The 20141-nt window shown below is 32.8% G+C and overlaps 2 protein-coding genes across 13 annotated transcripts; both read right to left on the minus strand.

Annotated features, from left to right (window-relative positions):
* Positions 1–363: 363 nt before the first annotated feature.
* Positions 364–9493, minus strand: LOC7462250 (uncharacterized). 11 transcript variants are annotated; one of them, XR_002982520.2, is made up of 8 exons: positions 9249–9491; positions 8808–8909; positions 8647–8706; positions 6082–7133; positions 5222–5416; positions 3312–4558; positions 2094–2399; positions 1117–1439 (listed from the first exon to the last, which is right to left on the minus strand). XR_002982520.2 is itself a non-coding variant. In XM_024603857.2 (5 exons), the coding sequence occupies exons 2-5, from the start codon at positions 7076–7078 to the stop codon at positions 1428–1430; spliced, it is 2451 nt and encodes an 816-aa protein (XP_024459625.2). In that variant the 5' UTR covers positions 7079–7133; positions 9249–9493; the 3' UTR covers positions 1117–1427. The 11 variants fall into 11 exon arrangements, 2 of the variants coding, with proteins under 2 accessions (XP_024459625.2, XP_024459623.2); XR_008059542.1 differs by lacking the exons at positions 8647–8706; positions 8808–8909 and adding an exon at positions 364–711 and having other exon boundaries at positions 1344–1439; XR_008059545.1 differs by lacking the exons at positions 8647–8706; positions 8808–8909 and having other exon boundaries at positions 3312–4100; positions 4134–4558; positions 9249–9492.
* A 2273-nt stretch (positions 9494–11766) lies between these two features.
* LOC7462251 (RHOMBOID-like protein 12, mitochondrial) lies at positions 11767–16274 on the minus strand. 2 transcript variants are annotated; one of them, XM_002309459.4, is made up of 8 exons: positions 15859–16274; positions 14959–15079; positions 14439–14558; positions 13562–13672; positions 13160–13204; positions 12594–12698; positions 12444–12485; positions 11767–12332 (listed from the first exon to the last, which is right to left on the minus strand). In XM_002309459.4, exons 1-8 carry the CDS (start codon positions 16218–16220, stop codon positions 12243–12245), a joined length of 996 nt encoding a protein of 331 aa, XP_002309495.2. In that variant the 5' UTR covers positions 16221–16274; the 3' UTR covers positions 11767–12242. The 2 variants fall into 2 exon arrangements, with proteins under 2 accessions (XP_002309495.2, XP_024458740.1); XM_024602972.2 differs by lacking the exon at positions 12444–12485.
* Positions 16275–20141: the final 3867 nt, after the last annotated feature.

Here is a 20141-nt window from a genome sequence, read left to right on the forward strand (position 1 = left end):
AAATAAGTTTCATTATTGGGTGATTATATTCATCATTAAATAAAATCACTATATATATATATATCCTTGATAACATTTTATAACCTCTCCCCTTTCTGTTCTCATGAAAAGCAACAGCTTTATAATTGATGTATTACTCTCATGCTCACCTAAACATTTTCAAAAATTTTGTTTTCTCAAAATAACTTAATGTTATTTATTTCTTAAACATTTTTAAGATTGGAATGCCATTGTGTTGACTTTGATTCCAATTCCTTCTTCTCCTCTTGCATGGCGTCCAAAGTTACCGTATTCTTCATGTAATTTCTCTTCTAATAATATATTTTTTTCTAGAATAATTAAAATATAACAAGAAAAAAAAAGTAACAAAAACCATCTTGTAACATCATAATATTAAAAAGAAAAAAAGAAGAAAAGGAAAGGAAAGGAAATAAAGAAGGGTAATCATATGAAACTAAAAAGCTTCTGATTCCATGCCCAGTACGGCAGAGCCAACAGTTGCATTTTACTTATTGCAAGATCCTAAGCTCCGGCAGCCTCTCTCATAATTCACATGCATGCCCATCAGGTTCCTTAACTGAAATATTTACAGAGAAAGGCCAAATGTAAAACTTCCTACAATGGCCACCCACCCACATTGCTCCAAAGGGTTTTCTTTTTTCTTCCCTTTGTGTAAGATGTAAGAACAAGGGGTTCGCGTAACGAGCTCCACTGCAGTTGAAAGATGCCAAATTCTGTATTACTGGTAAGCAACAAAGCATTCCAATGCAGATGATGCACCTCATTACAGCAAACATTCTATAAATTCATAACCTCGGCTTCATTGGACAAACCTAAATGAAATCCCACTTCTGTCAAAGCATACAGTAATTAATAATCGAATGTAACTTGATTTCATCTCGCTGAGCCCGAACACACTCACAATTCTCAGGATGTTTCCTCGACCAAGAATACAATTTATGTTAGAATCCGACAACAAAGGTTGAGCAGGAAGCATTTATTGAAAAAACATCAAGGTCACTTTATGAATTAGAAACTAAAATAAGGAAGCCATCACAATATCAGATAACTATCAGACATAAAGGAAAATAGACCATACAACCAGTCACAATCCAATTCAAGATTGAAATACCCATCATATAACATGATTTACAAGAATAAAATGTTCCAGATCATCAAAACATGTATGCATCACCATTCTAGGGAAGGAATAAAGAGAAGCAAAACACCAGCATCTCATGCATTCAAAATATATTAACAAGTCTCAATTCTTGTAATTCAATAAAGTCATCAATCTCACATTTCACTATAACAATCCAATTCTACTGAAAGATTCTACTCACAGAACAGACAACATGAACATGCGAGAGGTTTGCTGACTGTAAGCTCTGAAGAATGCTTCTGCTCCAATTCTTGAAAAGGACTGCTCAATGATCTCTCTGTTGCAGTAGGGCAGCAAACAAGGGGGGAAAATCAGATAAAATAGTGAAAATCTGTGCAACCAACAATCAGATGCATGGTTACAGTTATAGATTTATTTGACCTATGATCATGCTTCAATTGATGAAAAAATCAAAGTTACCAATCACTGTCACATAATTCATGGTTGCAGTCAAATATTTGCTTATTACCTTTACTGCAATTCTATAATGATTAGGGACGGTAAAGACAATATACACATGTTACTTGCTAACATTATGTACATCCGTCTTATCATTAGAAGTCCAAGTTAACGCTGCAGCACCTGTTTATTAATCAAACGCTAGAGTTGTCCAAAACATGCATAGATATAATACTTTGAGGAGGAAAAAAAGAAGGATAATTCAATTTTTCTAGTTGACTAGAAAATCATATTCCAAGATATATGACAAATCAAGGAGACGATTCAGGACCCTAAGAATATCTCATGCAAATTAACACCAGAATTATTTTTCTTCTCTTACTAAATCTAAAGTTTTCTATATTTATGCTTCCAATTTGGCTTCCTCACTCCTTGCAATGATTACACAACAAACAAATCGATCAAATATAAGTACAGAATAGCTCCAGATCAAAAAATACATGCAACATTTCTTTTAAAGAAAGCACATTACATGCGCATTTTGGAGACTTCTAAGAATATCCTTGAAGTTGGAATATGTTGTAACTGAGTTCATCTGGTCATGGACCTTAATATGTTCTTTTTTTGGCAGGTGCAAACTTCACAAAATACAAGGAATCTACTTATGCCATCATTTTTTTTCCTATCTATTCTCACAGCTCTGCACTCTGCATCCAATTCTAGATTGTTCTGCTGCTCCATTGACACTAGTCCCAGAAAGCAAGCAAAATCAAAGTCTTTAACCAGAAATCATTGCTGATATCAACTTTTACCCTTTGGCATACTTATCAACATAACCCTGCACAACAAAATGTGAAAATGGTATTGCCAAGGAAAAAAAATGAACATAATTAAAGACCATATAGAATCTAATCATACATAAAACATCTTTTTGAAGTCGCAACTCCCACAAATTTCCCTGTTTGGTGTCCCAGAACTTGTCCATTTGCAACAAAGAAGTTTCAATCATATTTTGAAATACTATTCATGATGGTCTCAATCACTAAGAATGATATTTTGTGTCTGCACTTTATGTGATTTTTCAATAGTATGGGACAATTTTTGTGGAAGGCTGTTGGTGTAACCCTACCTTCCCTTGATAAATTAAATACAACTGTACAATTCATTGTAGAGAGTTAAAAAAACTACACGGCAACAAATCCTAACTCCTAGGTCCCTCTGAAAACATTACTAGATAGAGATGGCTAATGGTTAAGAATTCAAGTTCTGCACTTTCCCTTTCAGTGGAAAGGGGCAGGATTGCAGAGGAAGCATATTGACCGGAAAGTTGTCAAGCTGCATCAGGCACACATCGATGCCTGTTTCCCACCCATGACTTCTAAGTCTAGAATGACAATAACCACTATCATGATCGTACTTTTTTTGGTAGTAAGAAATTGATGTTCCAATCAGTAGAATCATAAGCTGAGCCATGAGGTTATGGGAAACCTATCATTGAATGTGTACCATGTGAGATTCATAGTGCTAGATAACATGCATCAAGTGTGATATTTCTTAAAGAAACCCTTTCTAATCATCTGCGGCTTCTGTTTTCATACACATAAGGCCATAAATATAAGTATCAACTGTCTTTGCCACTTGAATAGAGACCATAGAGACCATTATTAAATGAGCTTGTTTGTGTGTGTATTTGTGTCATGAGAAAACTCTTTCACATATCAGTTTCAAGGTAAAAGAAAGAAGGATTTACCATCACAAGTTTTGTTAATTTCTGTTGCGATGAGTCAATGTAATGATCCATTTTTGCCTTGGACTTGGGTATTTGATGGCTCTTCATTGCTCCTGCAACCTTATCAACCGTCTTCTTGACAATAGTCTTAAATGCTTCCTTACTCATGTTACCCTGTTGCCATGATGGCTTTAAAACCTCCTTGACAAAATCTGCAAGGGTAACCTTAAAGAGCTTCATTGATCTGGACTCCTTGCTCTTTTTGCTCTTCTTTGGAGACTTAATCTGATCAATCTCCATATCACCCATATTCACATTCACTACAACAGGAGTACTCTGGCTCTGATTCTCAACATCACCCACTTCTGCATCTGCAATCTCACCAAACTCCTCATTATCAAGAGATGTGGAAACCACAATGCCTCTAACTTCTTTCTTGTTTTCTTCAACATCCAATGATTTGTTTGAGGCACTAAGCCTCGGCATAACATCAGTGTCAATGGGTTCCCACTTCTGAATGTGATCAAGTCTCTTAAATGAGTTTGAAGTTGGCTCAATGCTGTCTAAAAACGGATCATACTGATCACCTCCTGAGCTAGGAATAATTTGTGCAACCCCCCTGGCAGAATTGGGCGAAGGTATTGGATGTCTTGTTCCAACACTGACACCTTGTCCATCAAGTGAAGCATGGTTCAAACATGAAGAATGATCATCCTTGCAAGAACAGGATGGAACCTTTTCTTGCCTTACAACATCAGAACTGAATCCGGAGTTGAGTGGCTGCTCAAAACTAGTTGGAAAAGAATTCAGGTGAGCTGAATTTTTTGCTCCAAAATCTGGCAGGTGAGATGGCTGATTTGAGTCCAGAATATCTGGTGGGAGTCTAGATGAAGAACCCACCTTCCCAGATAGACCATACACGTTATCAATAGCAGAGGGATCCAAACCATAGGGTGGTTGCTGCTGCTGCAGATATTCAGAGCCAACAGTAACCAAGTCTGAGGCAGTTTTAGGAATGTCATCTTTCAAACAGGGCTCCTCATTATTTTCTGAGCAATCCTCAGAAGCATAATCTTGAACAAGTTTGAATGGGCTGCTGCCTCTAAAAACTTCACCAGAATATTTATCAGAATTGATGCATCCAGCAGCTGCCATGATCCTTAATGAACTTTTTTCATCAGCTCCTGCTGAATTAATGACTGGGCTATGAACTTCAGAAACTGACTCCCCAGATGTCAATTGGTTATAACAATTGATGAGTTTTGAGCCTGTAATTGGAAACAAGATTAACTCTAAACTTAAGGGCATGGAACAAGTGTACAGGTTATTCCTGTACAACTAACATGAGCAACCTAAAGTTTCAGGCCAGCAAATAACTCAATATAAGCACAGGCATGTGCTATTAAAGCTTTGCAATATATAATCCATAATATATATAAAAGCACGAACTACTTACAAACTTTTGATTTACTATTATACCCTTAATACAATGCTAATATTATAGTATACTACCAATACTAATAAGTAAATCCAATCCCATCTCTAATTCAGAAAAAGAACAATATTGGTAAAATTACAAAGGAAATTATTAATTCCTAAAAAATAAGCTTTTTATATTGAATCCTAAAATATAGGTTAATTTCCTCTCTCTTTTTCATACTTTTTATTTATACACTAGATAAAACCCAAATAACATAAAATAAGCTACTAATATCACTTCTAAACTATATAATAATGTATTGATACTTTATTTTGACAATCAATTAGGTGTTTCCTAAAATCCCATTGGATGAAATATATCCCTTTGTCTTTGTTTGTGTTGTTCTAATGATGATATTGATGTTGCGGTGACCCAAGCTAGTTATCTAAGGAGAAAAATTAGGAAGAGACTGTCCAAGTAGGGAAAACTAGTGCGTGGGTGAAACATTTACCTTGTTCACCATTATTCAGCCTTGAGGAGCCAGAGAGAGATAAAACCATTGTGGAAGCGTCAGATTGTGCTGAACTCTGCAGTTCATGCAACTGCTCTCTTACATCAAATGCTCCAGCTATCAAATGATTACCATGAGTTTGACCTCCAATAGGGTAATTTACTGCCTGGTCATTGTCAGACTGTGTAATGTCATCTGAAAACAACTCACCGATGAGTGAGAAACAAATGATGAGGTGAATGAATCACTAATACCCGCAATGCAAATACAAAATATGACTCATCCATAAAAGTACATACAAATAAAATAAACAGTTACAAAAACTTCTCCAAATTGGATCATCTGTTCAGGTCATTCAACATGAAATCTTTTCATCTACAAACTAACAAGCATTTCAATGAAACATCATCCACAGCACCAATCTATTACTTCTAGACAAAATAGCATGGGGAGTAGCTGCTTGGTGTCACATTGGCATACGACAACCAAACAGCAAACCATATCCACTAGATAAATTACCTTAAGTTTAAGATTGAATTTAAATAAATAAATCAATAAAACAAAACCAAGGAAAGATTTCTTTAAAAAAAATTGGACAGAAACAACAAATTTCCAAGAATCATAGATATTTTGCATGTTGGTCATACATCAGTATCATGATGTAAATGAGAAACAGTCAGGCATCTCATTTTCTCTTTAACATTGAAAAATTAACATAAACAACAGATCATAGGTTTTATGAGATTTACATGCTTCAAAGAGAGGGATAGAGACATAAGAGAAACATAAATTAACTTAGCAAACATTAGAAAACAAACACCTTATGAAGTAGACTGAGAAAATACCAATAAGGTACTAACCTTCCATCTCCATATCAGAGTCAGAAGACATGTGGGATCCAACTGCATCCATCAAATGACTGGGTTCGGAAAAAGTCTTTCCTTCATCCAATTTAAAACACACCCCAGCACCACTTCCACCTTCCAGATATAAGTTGTCATCACGCATGAGAACATTATGTCCACCTTGATTGAGAGGAATGACTTCATTGGCGGAACTAGTAGGGCCCAATTTATCACCAGAAGGTTTGGAGGAATTGGAAGCAAAATCAGAGTAAAATTGTGGAATGGAACCATCTAGCACGGGTGCAGATAATGGCATCATGTGGGAGTTATGCAGAGGTGGAATGGGTGGTGCACAAGAGGTCGGTGGTGGGGGCAGTGGTGGTGGTGGTGGGGGAGGAGCTGTGGAAAGCATTTGAGGATTTCCAACGTGAGGCTCAGCAGAACTCCCAGAGAGAGCAGGAGTCAGGAAACTGGAAGTTGGAGGAAGAGGTGGGGGAGGTGGAGGGGGGACATGACCCTGCACACCAGCTAGTTGTTTTGGCAACGAATGAACTGGAGATTTATAAAACCCCTGACCTTGTGAAGGTGGTGGAGGAGGCAAACCTCTATAAGGCAGCGAGGCCTGTAACATTTCAGGACGGTGTGAACCAAAGGGAGGGGGAGGGGGAGGCACCGATGCTAAATAGGAAGAATGCTGTGAATTTTGCTGCGCAGGTGCATAAACATGTGGCATGGGAGCACTTCCATGAACTGTTGCAGAAGAGTGCAAATAAGGCTGACCCGGGTTAGGCGTCCTGCCAGGTGCAAGTTGCTGAACTGCAAGATGTTGGGGCATAGAAACATGCTGATATCCAGGCAAACTTGGCTGACTAGTGTGAGGAGGTGGCGGAGGTAGAGGGCCTTGTTGGAAACTGTGGGGGAGCGGAGGTGGATGGTGTAAGTATGGAGGGGCAATCGGTGTTTGAGGACCTTGGCTGCCAGACTGGGGATTGGAACTGCCTTGACCATACATATTGGAGAATTTCAACAACTTTTCCTAAGCCTCCCTCAATTTTCTACAGAACTGCCTGTGGAAATGAAATAATTAAATAAGTGCTTAACAAATTCATCTTGAAAACACAGAAAAATGGGTTTTTTTATCAAAATATTGATGTGAATTAATTACGAATGTGGAATTGAATACACCAACCAATTACATCTCAACATGCTAAAAAAAAAAAACACAGCAAGATCATCTTCAACAAAATTGGAAAGTAAGAAAGCAATGTTCAATAATGCAGGAAAATTAAACACGGATGTTAGTTAAAATTCAACAGACAGTTTCTTTACAATATTATAAATAAATAAATCAATGAAGAAGGAAGAGTTAGAGAGAACAGAAACAGCAGATGCAAACCCTAGTTAATGTTGAGAGAATTCAAATGTTTATTAGAGCTTTGATTGTATTGGAGAGTGAATTGGGGGGGGGGGGGGGGGGGCGATTCCTTGAATTCGGTGGTAGACTTGGTTGGGTTTAACTCAGCGTGAGAATAAAGAAAACTGTGAGTTAAAAAAAAGAAAGAAAGAAAGTGATATTATAATTTTAATCTTTATATTTTTAAATATCCATAGGGTATTCTTTGCACGCACTCTAGTGATTTTTACCATGTGCATTGTCCACATTATTGAAATTTAGTTTTATTTAAATAAATAAAAATTATTACATTTATTTAAACAATAACTATATATAAAAAACAAACATGATTTTATGAACAACATAGAAAAGTATTACTATTGCCTGTTTGAATTGATACCCCTTTCATTACATTTCGTTAATAAGCACATGAAAATCAGTTTTGACCTCAACCCCCCCCCCCCACCCAAAAAAGAGAGTAAAAAAAGCACTGAAACATCTGAGATTTTCTTTTAAATTCAATAACCGAAGACATTTTCTAGACCACCCTCAACAAAATTTCTTACAACGAAACCTTGTTATCTTCTGAAATTCCATAGAATCTAGATCTTTAATAATTAAATTTTGAAATGGAGCTTGTTTTAATAAAATCAAAAGGCATGAACTAAAAGTTTTCCTCTCACCACCTAAAGCCACCATTTCTATTTTTATTACAAGACATTGTGCGTGTGCTCTTCTATAAAACTCAACTCCTTTATTGTTCAGCATATCCACATTCATCTGAATCCAGTGGCTAGAAACCTATTCATGATCATGCAATGAAATTAGGCTTACCTGTCAACTAAACAAAACCATTCACCGCCAGACATAACCTTCTTGTTGTTTTTCCCTAGGAAGCTCAAGAATCTATCTATCTCTTGGAGTGTAAACTTGAGTTAAAACGATTATTTTTCATCCATAAATACCTTACACTCAAAGTTTAGCAAGTCCTATAACTAATGCTATATGCAGCTGTCCAAACAGCCTGCAACAACCTCAAAAAGATTCACTGCCTCCCCCTCTACATGTATATATATAAAAAAAGAGACTGGATTCGATAACATTTCCAGCCATGTAAACTTTGCAGTTTTTGAATAACATATCAGTACAATTCTTCCATTACCGAACTCCTAAATTGTTAATACTAACTTGACATGTTTGCTGATATTCCATTCATCACAAGCTCTGCTTCAGCCATGAATCTTCATCTAAAACTCCAAAAAGTAAACGAAGTGTTTCCTGTTCCTAAATATGAGCAAATCTTTAGTATAATACATGTCTCCCAAAATGACACAAGGACTTTACTGACCTTATTAAGAGAATTACTTCCACATATCATCCATTCCTGGACATCAGTTTCTTCTTGATTGCAGCCACATGTCCATAGTAATCGTAATTGATGATAGAAAATCTATTTATAAACATCATGGCACTCATTAAACTTATTCCCACGTTAAGGACCAAAGTGTCACTTTACAAATTACAACTACCAAGATTATAATTTCATAAACTTTAAGAACCAAAGCTCATCACCTTCTCCAAAACATCTGCAGTTTCATTTCGAAGAACAAACAGACCAACTATTTTCCGAATCTTTTTTCATTTCTTAACCAAGTTTAACAAACAAAACAAACCCTTTTGATCCATGACTAATCAATAGCACAACACGTTTAAGGGTTTTAAAAATCTAAAATTTCTAACTTCAAGAATGTCATTAAAAAAACAATTAACAGTAAAACTGCATCCATACCTCCCTCAGATTTATTTGCTGTCTTGTGCTTCTTTTATCTTCTTCCCTTCTTCATTCTCACTTAATTTCTCCTTTTCCTCTTTCTTTTTCTCCTCTCTTTGCTCATTTAAGAATCTAATCCAGCTACCTTTTCATCTCTCTTTCTACTTGTCTCTTTTCTTTTTACTCCCTTCTTCTAGACGTCTTGTGCCTTTGCTCTTTCCTTTTTTTTTTTTTGTTCATTTTACAGCTTTCAGAGAAATACTAGATAATGGCTCGCGCTAAGTCGCGGCCGGGAAAAAAAATTTACATGAAAAATACTGTATTATAAAGAATAAAAAAAATCAATACATAAAAGAAAACGTGATCACGTTGTTCTGCGCATAAAAAGAAAAAACGTATATTAAAAAACTCAATTTCAAGAAAATTTAATATTAAAAAAAATAAAATTATTTTTTAAAAAGAACAAAAAAGAATTTACTCGATTCGACTTGAGTTCGCATGCCAAACTCATAATCCGAATTATAAAACTATGATAATCTCATAAAAATAAATTAAAAAAATAAATATACAAAATTCTCAACAACCTAAATGTTAATGAATGAAATAAAAAAAAACAAATAACAAAAAAAACCCAAAATAAAATAAAGCACTAGTAAAGTCAAATAAATATGTCAAAGCTCGTGAGCAGTGTGCAAATAAAATAACATAATAAAAGACAAAAAAAAATTTATAAAGCTCGGTTCTTAAACAAACCAAATGTTAAAGGATGAAATAAAAAAAATATTCAATCTTAAAAAATGATCCAAAAAAATATTCAACTCAATATGGGCTAACCCGTCAAACCCGTAACTCAGGTCATAAGACCAGGACAACCTCATAAAAATGAAAGCAGATAAACTAACTAATCTCAATTTTCAACAAACCTAAATGATGAAATTTTAAAAAAAAATCAATGTAAAAAAAATCTAAAAACAATTGATATCAACTCATGTTAACCTTTCAAACTTGTGAGCCAGGTCATGAGACTGTGATCACCTAATTAAAAAAAATCATGAAGTCAAATTCTCAATCAAGCTAATATCGAATGATGAAATTAAAAAAAAAATAATTTTTCAAAAAGAACCGAAAGCAAAAAAATAGCAATAAAAAAAAACGATGACCGAATTTAACATAAAACCAAAATGACAAGTCTCATTTTTTCCTATCTCGCATAAATCCCAATAAGATAAGTGAGAAAAAGAGGGAGGAGAAGAAAAAATTCATGTCATTACCACATTGTCGCTCTTGACATTGTCGCTCTTCTACCAACACGTGTCGCCTCTCTTAAATAACCTTAACACGTCACTTTCAACACCACCAAAAAAGTCGGTGTTTGAGTTTCAGAGAAAGTCACTTGCATTGCCAGAATGTGGTGGGCTTCCTCCACACGAGCAATGCATATGCCAACCAAGTTGCCCTTCTCGTCGACCCTACCCCACCATATTTATTTTAGATTCAATTTTGCTCCCTTAAACCTTAATTGTTTTACATAACATTATTTTATTTTATTCTTCCAAACCGATGATCAACCAAGCACCAAGATATTTCCTTGACATTGCAGGAACCCTAAATCTAACTAACCAAAACAAATTATTGAGTCAAATCCTAAATAAATACATAGTGAAATGATGAATAACAAAAAAAAAAAAAATAGACATGAACTCTTCCCTTGACCTGTCTAAACTAGTTCCTAAATTTATATATAAAAAAATATACTAGACAACTGTTCAAGCTTCAAATGTTATCTCTAAAACTCTAATTTTTTTAAATTAATAAAATTTAATTTTGTTTCGTTAAATTAAACATCAACCAGGTAACGAATCACTTTCCCCAACAATGTTAGATCAGCAAATGAAGGCATAAAAACCAAATCATCATGGCTAATATTAAAACATTAAAGAATCAAATAAAAAAAATTAAAAAACCAAAATGAAAAACATCCTAGGGACGAAAAAAAAGATGGCACAGTGAGTCACTGGAGCCCTCTTATTATTATTATTATTATTATTATTATTATAATCATCTCTCTTTTTTTTATAATAGATATTTTTCAATTTTCTATATTTATTTTTCGTACCCTAATCCTAAATCTTGTTCGAATTGTTACCAACCCTCTCTAGTTTCCCAAGTATTATGCCTTCAGAAAGTAATGATTTATATTATCGTTCATTAACTTGACTAATTATTATATAATTATGTTAGAATTACTAATATTATAATGTAATCACAACTTAAAGAGTATATTGTAATCTTTTGAAAAAATCATGTATCTTTCATTTAATAAATAACTTGGTAAATAAGTAGAGTGATTATAAAATGCGAGTAACTTTGATTGGGAGAACCCTGCCATACATTCTCAAAACATTTGTGAGATTGGCAGCAAAGAGGGATCGTGTGGTGGACCAATAAAGCCACTCACTTTGCTTGGAGCTTTGATAGGAAACTTGTGCAATCCAGATAGTTGATTAAACAAAGCATGAGAGACAAGGCCAAAAAGTTGAGGAAGCTGTATTCTCACGCTTCTAGATTAGTTGGCTTTCCTATTCATTTGCTGACAGAAATTAAATAGAGTGGCACTGCTCTGGTTGTTCATGAGGAAGGCCTATTTTTATAACATTGAATCGTCTCTCCCAGCTGCCAAGATTCCACTAGTATTTTGGATATCAATCAAAACTAAAAACTTGCAAGCCTAGCCCCATAAACTAAGTTATTCACAGCTCAAGCTTAGCAGAGGGAAGACCCCACATTGTCTTCTCATCTATTTTTCTTCCTGTCAACTGGGAGATAGAAGGAGATGAAGAGTGTGAGACTTCAAACTCTTAACCATACTAAGGCATGAACAGTGTCAGGAAATATGGTAAATTTATCACTAACAATCAATATGTAGTGCAACCCAAGACGCAATAAATTTGGAAAGTAATGCCTATTGGTCAACCAGAGATTGAATCAGAAATTAGTAGATTTATCCAGTAGTCAGAAGCGTCCTCGCTTAATTCTAGCCCAAGCTATAGCTGCAACTGCAGCACCTCCCAAGTGAGCTGATCCTGAGATGTTACTGTTTCCCTGCAAAAACAAAAGTGAAATCCAGCATTTTAGCTTGCTTTGGGTCGAAATCTTTCAAAAAACGATTTGTAAAAGGACGGGAAAAAAATCGTAGGATTAATATCCATGTACCTCCATTACCCTCAACACATCTTTCCCAATTAAAAAGATACCCTAGAATGACAGTTGTCAAAAATAATATGGTAAGCATCTGAAAATGAGCTTGAATAAACTTATTTCTTGGGTTGAAAAAAAAAAGTTTGTTCATTGAAAGGAGCCTACCAGTAAGATTGCTGGAACTGGTATGATAAAATCGAAGTATAGAGTAGCTCTTGGATTCAAGAATATATCGAGCAACATGATAGCATTGACGGCCCCACTAGCCCCCTAAACGACACAAGCATACTCGTTAGTCAACCTTTGATGATGAAAAACTGATCCAGGTTTTGTTACTCTCCTCCTATCTCTGGAACAAACACAGAAAAGTGGCCAGAAATGAGGCGAGAAGCTGTTCATTATTCTGAGTCAAGAAACTAATTTAAAAAATATATAACAGGAAGTGAAACAATTTTGCCACCAAAAAATGCCACACTGAATTTATTGTTGGCATTTGTCAAATTTCATGATAAATTTTCCTTCATTTCAATCATTTAGCTGTCGACTAGCTATTTATTAATTAGTTCACAGGTTCAAAGTATCAGAGGAACAATCCTAATGAACAGTAATGTCATACTAATGATGAGAGTAGTCAAGGGACAAGGATTCAAGCATCGTTTGACTTGAATAAATGAAGAAAAATGTAAATAGAAAGAAGAGAAATCTGATAAAAAAGAGTTGCAAAAGCATACCAATCCTGGAGTCCTTGAAGAATCCCTCGCCCACATTCCCTGTCCCTGCAGATAGCAAAATAGGGAACAGAGTCAAAGATTTCTGGTTAGCCAAAATCATTAAATCAGTGCATCCTAAAAATAGAATTCCAACAATAACAATCAAATAGTACACAAATTACATGTGTTTTTATTTAACACATGGAATGGAATTTTCAAGTCATCGTCCGCACAACCATATATTATTCTGTTAGTTAACTTCATAAAAAATCAGGTCAAATAGTTTAACCAGTAGTAAAAAATCATGCCAAAATCTACATTCCTGTGAAGCACATTTTCATAAAATAAAAACCATCAAAGTAATCATTCCCATAACTTGCTTCATAACAGAGCATAATGGAATTGTAGCTAGGACTATTGTACCTTCGATGATAAATCCATGTAGCCATGGTGCAGCAAGTAGAACACTGAGCCACCAATTGCTCCAGCTAGATACAACTTCAACAAGAATTCAGGTCCAAAAGTCCTTGCAATCTGGGCAGTAAGAAATAAAAGAACAAAAGACAGCACAACCAAATACATTTTTTAGGACTGATAAAGAATACTTCGTCCAACAGAAAATGTGCAAAAACAAGATAGACACATGCTGCATGTGCAAAATATTTTGGAAATTTTACTGTTGCAAGTTATAAGATAATATCATCACGATTACTGGAGAAGAATCTAGAATGCAATAATTTGCTACAATATTTTTAAATATCCCATCCTAAATTGGTTTTGGGTTGATTGAGTCTCAATATGAAAAAAACTATTTCTTCTCCTTTTGAAAATTTTATTTGCTCAATTTCAATTATGGACTTTCAGCAATATATTTAAACAATTAGCACGAACGAAAACATTTTATCATATTCAAGAAGCATTGGATTTCACTAGCCAGTACAAAGTCTATAATAATTAAAGGTAATAGTTTATACAAAGTATCTGCTATAATGAACCATCCATCATACATATAATTGGTGAAAAATTAACAGCCTATACCAGAAAAAAAATCTGCAGGACCAATGATAAAACACAAGAATGTTGGAATCTAGAACCTATCAGTGACTTATCATTCTAGATAACATATTTAAGTGTAACTTTGAATGAAAGTCATAACGAAGGAATATAATGATACTTTGTATGGTTTGCATTCTCCAAACTCATCAGGCTTCAAATCATAAAAAAGTAACCAACTCAACAGCAGTGGTTAACGGAACAAAAGGTTGTAACAAAGAAAAAATGCCAAGGAATGTGAACATACATTTGTCCCGAAGAAGTAAAGTCCAATCATGTTAAACGCAATGTGCCCAATATCAATATGACTGAATGCTGAAGTAACAAGGGTGTGAATACGCCCACTTCTGAAATTGTCCAATGAAATCTGCTCAGGGCACATCAAATGAGTCAGTAGGCAATGGAGTTTAAAACAGACCACTGAGAGTTTAAATCACTGAGTCATCTTTTATGTGCCATTCTTCAAAGAATTCCTCTTGGATTCTCTATTCTATAGTCACATGACAATTTACAGCTAGAAAATTAGCCTGCATACTCTGTGAAAAAAAACATTTTTTCCACTGTAGAATTCTTTCGTTGATAATGCAAAAAACTATGCTTATAGTGTAGCTAAATGTTGCACTTCTATTAAGAATTGTCAAGGGTTAGCCTCTGCATCCAGCACTTTAAGGAGAGGGCAGCACCTAATGAGTTTAGCAAACAAAATCTGCGTGGTGTCAATTATTCCTGATACTTGGTACCATTTAATCAAGAAACAAAGGACCCACCATAAAATTTTCCATCATAAACTTTTGATCTTCAATCCTCCATAACATAAAAACGGCTGCATTGGCTATGATCAATCCCAGAACCACATTATCAGCAGATAGTCGATTGAACCATGATCTCCTACGAACAGCAGAAAATAAATTATTGACAAGCATGAAGAATTATGGCTTGTCTAAGAAGAAGAAATGCCTTGTAATAAGGGATTACTCTAATTAATCTCACCTGTTCTTTAAGCATTAATATGAAATGAAAAATCAAAACTGTGATGTTATTCCAATAGACCAAACCAAATATTCTTCCACCTTCTACAAGCATAGTTTAATGCAGAAAATAAGAGGCAATTTTTTTTCCTATAATGATGGAGATTCTTATCCTCCAGTTGAAGGACTAGGATGCACAGAACCAAAAATAGTACTCTCTAAATGTAAAGTTTTCCTCTCTTGCAAGGTTTAAATTGACCATTTAGTAATAAGCCTTCGTTAAGGAAATTCCTAGCAAGGGGGTTGCTTAAAGTGAAATGCTCAATACAAAATCACACCTAATATCACCATCCTTAAAAGCTAACTTCAAAATGCTATGTTGAGAGAGAGATATGGATTTCTGGTTAAGAGTGAGAGCTTTTGTGAACAGTGAAAACAGCTACGGCTTTGAAGGTGTCAATCCAAAAGTTGACACGTACTCTACTTCTGAGCCAGAGCTACTGGCTACTGCTAATGCTTTATCTCTCTAACCTAAATCACGAATATTTTATGATCACAACTCACAAGATAAGTAATCTAAATCAAATGACAGTAATTGTTTTTATTCATCTAATAAAATAAATCGCACCAAAACTCAAGCTTTTTCTTGACATTTTTCTCAAAAACAGAAGAAGCAACAGCAAAAAAATTGCAAATTACCAGCCACGGCGATTAGAACCAAGACTTAGGTTGGACCAAGAATACCCTCTAGCAAACCGAGCTATAAAGAAGCCAACTTTGCAATCTGTGAGATTTTTGGTTGAAACCCTGAAATGGGTGTTCGATAAAATGGACAAAAAATGTTTTGAGAGAAAGCCATGGAGAATTTTAGCTGGAAGATGGTGGTATGAATATGATTGACATGAATGGATTGTCAGAGAGGAGCTTAAAATATGGTTTTGGTACTGGTGGATTGGTTTTGTAAAGGTTTTATAAGGGTGAGAGAGGAGAAGTGAAGAATTGCTTGTGAGTTTTTTGGGGAGGTTTGATGAGGCATTTCTAAGAGAAAGGAGTCTCTGCATTTCTCTTGATGCCTTCTTCCTCTCTTCTTCTTCTTCTTCTAGGTTTTGGTTGAGAGAGGCTTTTGTAATGAACAAGATGGGAAATTCTTTGCTTATAGTTATAGTTAGTGGGGTAAATTATAATTTAGTCCTTATATTTTTTAATGATATGTAAGTTAGTATTTCTGTTTCTGAAAATCATAAATGAGTGTTTTGACCAACGTTGACTGTTATGATCCTTTTGAAAAGCACTTTTAATTTTATTCATAATTAAATAAGATTGAAAAAATCGATTGGAAATAAAAGATATTTTAGATAGGAAAAAAAAAAGGTGATTCAATAAAACTAACGGATGAAATTGCAATAAAAAATATAAAAACTCAAAATTAGATTTTTTAAAACAAAGAAATTAAAGAATTGTTTTATTAGAAAAACAATGATAATATGTGTGTGTATTACAATTACAAAATAAAAATAAAAATTATAAACCATTAATAAAACACCATGACCCAAGATATATTGCACTGGTTATTGGAATAGAGCAATTACGCTTTTACCCTTCTAAACAACTAACAAATCTTGTAGGTAAAATTATTTTTTTCCATGAGATCCATAAAATCATTACAAAATTGATAGGAGACAAATTGGTTCACATATTTTTTTATGTAATAAATTAACTTTGTTGTTCTTAGAAGCAAAAAAAAATTATATAACTTCAGTCAAATAACTTTTTTATCTTTTCAATATTATTTGCAAAGTAGAATTTCATTGATGCTTTTAAAAGTAAAAAATTATTAAACTTGTAAAGGAGGACTTTTTTATTTTTTTTATTTTTTAAGAACAGTGAAGTGAAGTGATAGAATTGCCATAAAAAAAAACTTGGTTTCACAAGTGTTTATGTTTTTTTAATTTTTTTTAAGAATAGTAAAGTGATGAAATTTCCCTTAAAATAAATAAAAGAGATATATATATATATATATATATATATATATATATATATATATATATATATATATATATATATATATAAAAGCTTGCTTCTAAGGGTGTTTTCCATCTTTTTTTATATATTTTTTTGTTATTTTCAAGTTGATCTAAGGATTGTTTGGTAATTTTAAAAAAATAAATATTATTAAAAAACATTGATGACAAGTGAACGCATCAGCACATGTAGGGCCGTCCGTGACAATGTTTGGAGCGGCATGATGTTCTTTTTGCGTTCATCAAACGTGCGTTCACAATGGAGATACAGTTGGGTTCGGTGACCTTTATTTCTTTTCATTTTTTTTTCTTCTCCTAGCCTAGAAATTCATGCCGGTCATTTCAAGAATTGATTGTGTCCTCTAGTTTCTATTTTTATCAATTTTGGCCCTCACTCTTTTGGTTACTATTTGTTTTTCTTCTAATACTTTTTAAAAGTATTTTTTTCAATCTCGTCCTTAGGCGTTTTATTTCATTTAGTTTTTGTATGCAATTTGATCATCATTATTTTGATTTTTTTTTGTGTTTTATCCTTTCCTTGAATTATTTTTTTTCAATTCAATCCCTCATCATTTTATTACTTTCAATTTTTTTATTCATTTTTTGTTCTAATTATTTTGATTTCTATTTTCTTATCATTTTCCTAAAAAAAATTCAATTTTATCCCTCAATATTTTATTTCATTTAATTTCTTTATCAAATTTTGGTCCTCATTCTTTTGATTGTTATTTTTTCTTGTCATTTTTCTTAATTTATTTTGTTTTTCAATTTAATACCTAATTATTTTCTTTTAGTTGACTTTTTATACTAGATTTGTCCATATTATTTTAATTACTATTTATTTTGTTTTTAATTTTTTTATGATTGAAAATCTTACTCCAATATTTTTTTTTATATCTGTCTTTCGACAAGGTAATCATGATCTTATAACCTGGATTATTGGTTTTAAATATTAGCCTTGTTTAAGTTAGGACTTTTTTTAAAGTTCTTTATAAAATAAAAATTGTCCAATTTTATAATTTGACATTGGAGTATTGAGCCTTAAGCTTTGTTATTTGTTTCACTTTTTTTTGTGAGTTTATCCTGATTTTATATCCCAGTAACGGGTTAATCGAGTTAACCCAGGTTAACTCGATTTTTTTTCTTAATGTTTTTTTTATAAAATTGATTTTTTTTTAATTTCATCATTTGACATTATATTATTGACCCTTGAGCTTTGTGATTTTCCTGTTTTTCTTTATGTAGGGTCATTTTAAATGCGGGTTAGTCAAGTTAACTCAAGTTTTTTTAGCCTTTTTTATTTAACTTTGGTTTTTTTTTTTCTATGTCCTTTTTTTAAAAAGATCTATTTTTTTTATCTTGATCTCTTATCATGAGTGGTAAGTTGGTCCAAGCTAACCATGTTGACTTGAGTTTTTTCTTCGATGGTACTTTTTTTAAAATTTATTTTTTTCCTTTCAATTATATCCTTTGACATTAGATTATTTTGCTTTGAGCTTTATGATTTTTTTCAAAGGTTATCTCGGATTGTGTGTTAATCAAGTTAACTCAGATTATCATCACTTGAACATTTTTTTTTACATTAAAAAAAATCTAACCTGAATCACGACGTAGCATGAATTACCTATCTAGTATTAAATTATACATTAAAAAACTTGGAATGAAAACATTATTCATATAAACTGTGAACCATCTCAAGTTTTTGTTTTCATTTGTATCTTTTTTTATTAGGTCCTTCAAGCCTTTTTTTTTCCACCTCAAGTCTTTTTTTTTTCCTCTTATTTGTATTTTTTTTTATTTGATACTTTTGTAGTTCAGTTTTGTAAAATTAATATTTGATAAACCATAAAATGATATTTTGAATCATAAGCACGCAAGACAATGCGAGATGAAAAAAATATTTATAAAAATGATGAAAATGCTACCCAGAAGAAAGACACAAAATCATGTCTTACAATAATTACCCGTAATATTTTCTTTTTCTTCTTTTTTTTTTCATGAGACTTTACTTTTTTTGTTCTCAATTTAATCATTTCACATTAAATTTACTTGAAATTGAGTTTGATATTTTATTTAGGTTGACTTTATATAGGGCTTTCTTGATGCTAAGAATATGTTTCAAAGTTGAGTTAATGCTCGGTTTGGCAAAATAAAATTTAATTTTATTAATTTAATCCAATTAAAACTTTAGAGACTCAATTTCAAACTAAAACAAATATTCAACCTCTTTTCTTTTCTAAGAAATTATATGAATAGTGTTTCCACTCTAAGTTTTTTTTTTTCATTCGCATCCTTTTTTTTTAGGATCTTTAAACTTTTTTATCCACCTCAATTTTTTTTTCATTTGCATCCTTCTTTTTTTGCACCGAGTCCTTCAATTTTCTCTTGTCATTTGCATGCTTTTTTTATTTGATCATTTTGCTTTTCATTTAGCAATTGTAGTTCAGTTTTATAAAATTGATACTTGATTAACTATTAAACAATATTTAAAATTTTGAACACGCTAGGTAATATAAGATGAAATAAATATTTAAAAGAACTATGAAAATGCAATATAGAAGAAAGACACAATCTATTGTGGGTTGCCGTGAAAATTGACTCAACAAGTCTTTCTATCATCCCAAGATTACATTCTTTTAATTATAGAGAAAACTATGATATGTTTAGAAAAATTTTAATTCAATAATCTTCAATAAAAAAAATAGACATTTATATTTATATTACTTATAGATCTAAAATCCTTATAGATTTCTTATTAAAACTTACCTAGCTCATAAAATTGGAATTGAGATTTCTAAATCAAGCAATCCTTGTAAATCTCAACAATTAAATAAATAATACAATAAAAATAATTATGCTATAAAATTAAAAAATTAAAAATGATGAACCACGTCAAAGAGGATGATCAAAATTAAGAAATTGGTTTTATGAAAAACTATATACTATGTTTTTTTTTTATCT

This window comes from Populus trichocarpa, chromosome 6, assembly GCF_000002775.5.
Source record: "Populus trichocarpa isolate Nisqually-1 chromosome 6, P.trichocarpa_v4.1, whole genome shotgun sequence".
NCBI lineage: Eukaryota > Viridiplantae > Streptophyta > Magnoliopsida > Malpighiales > Salicaceae > Populus > Populus trichocarpa.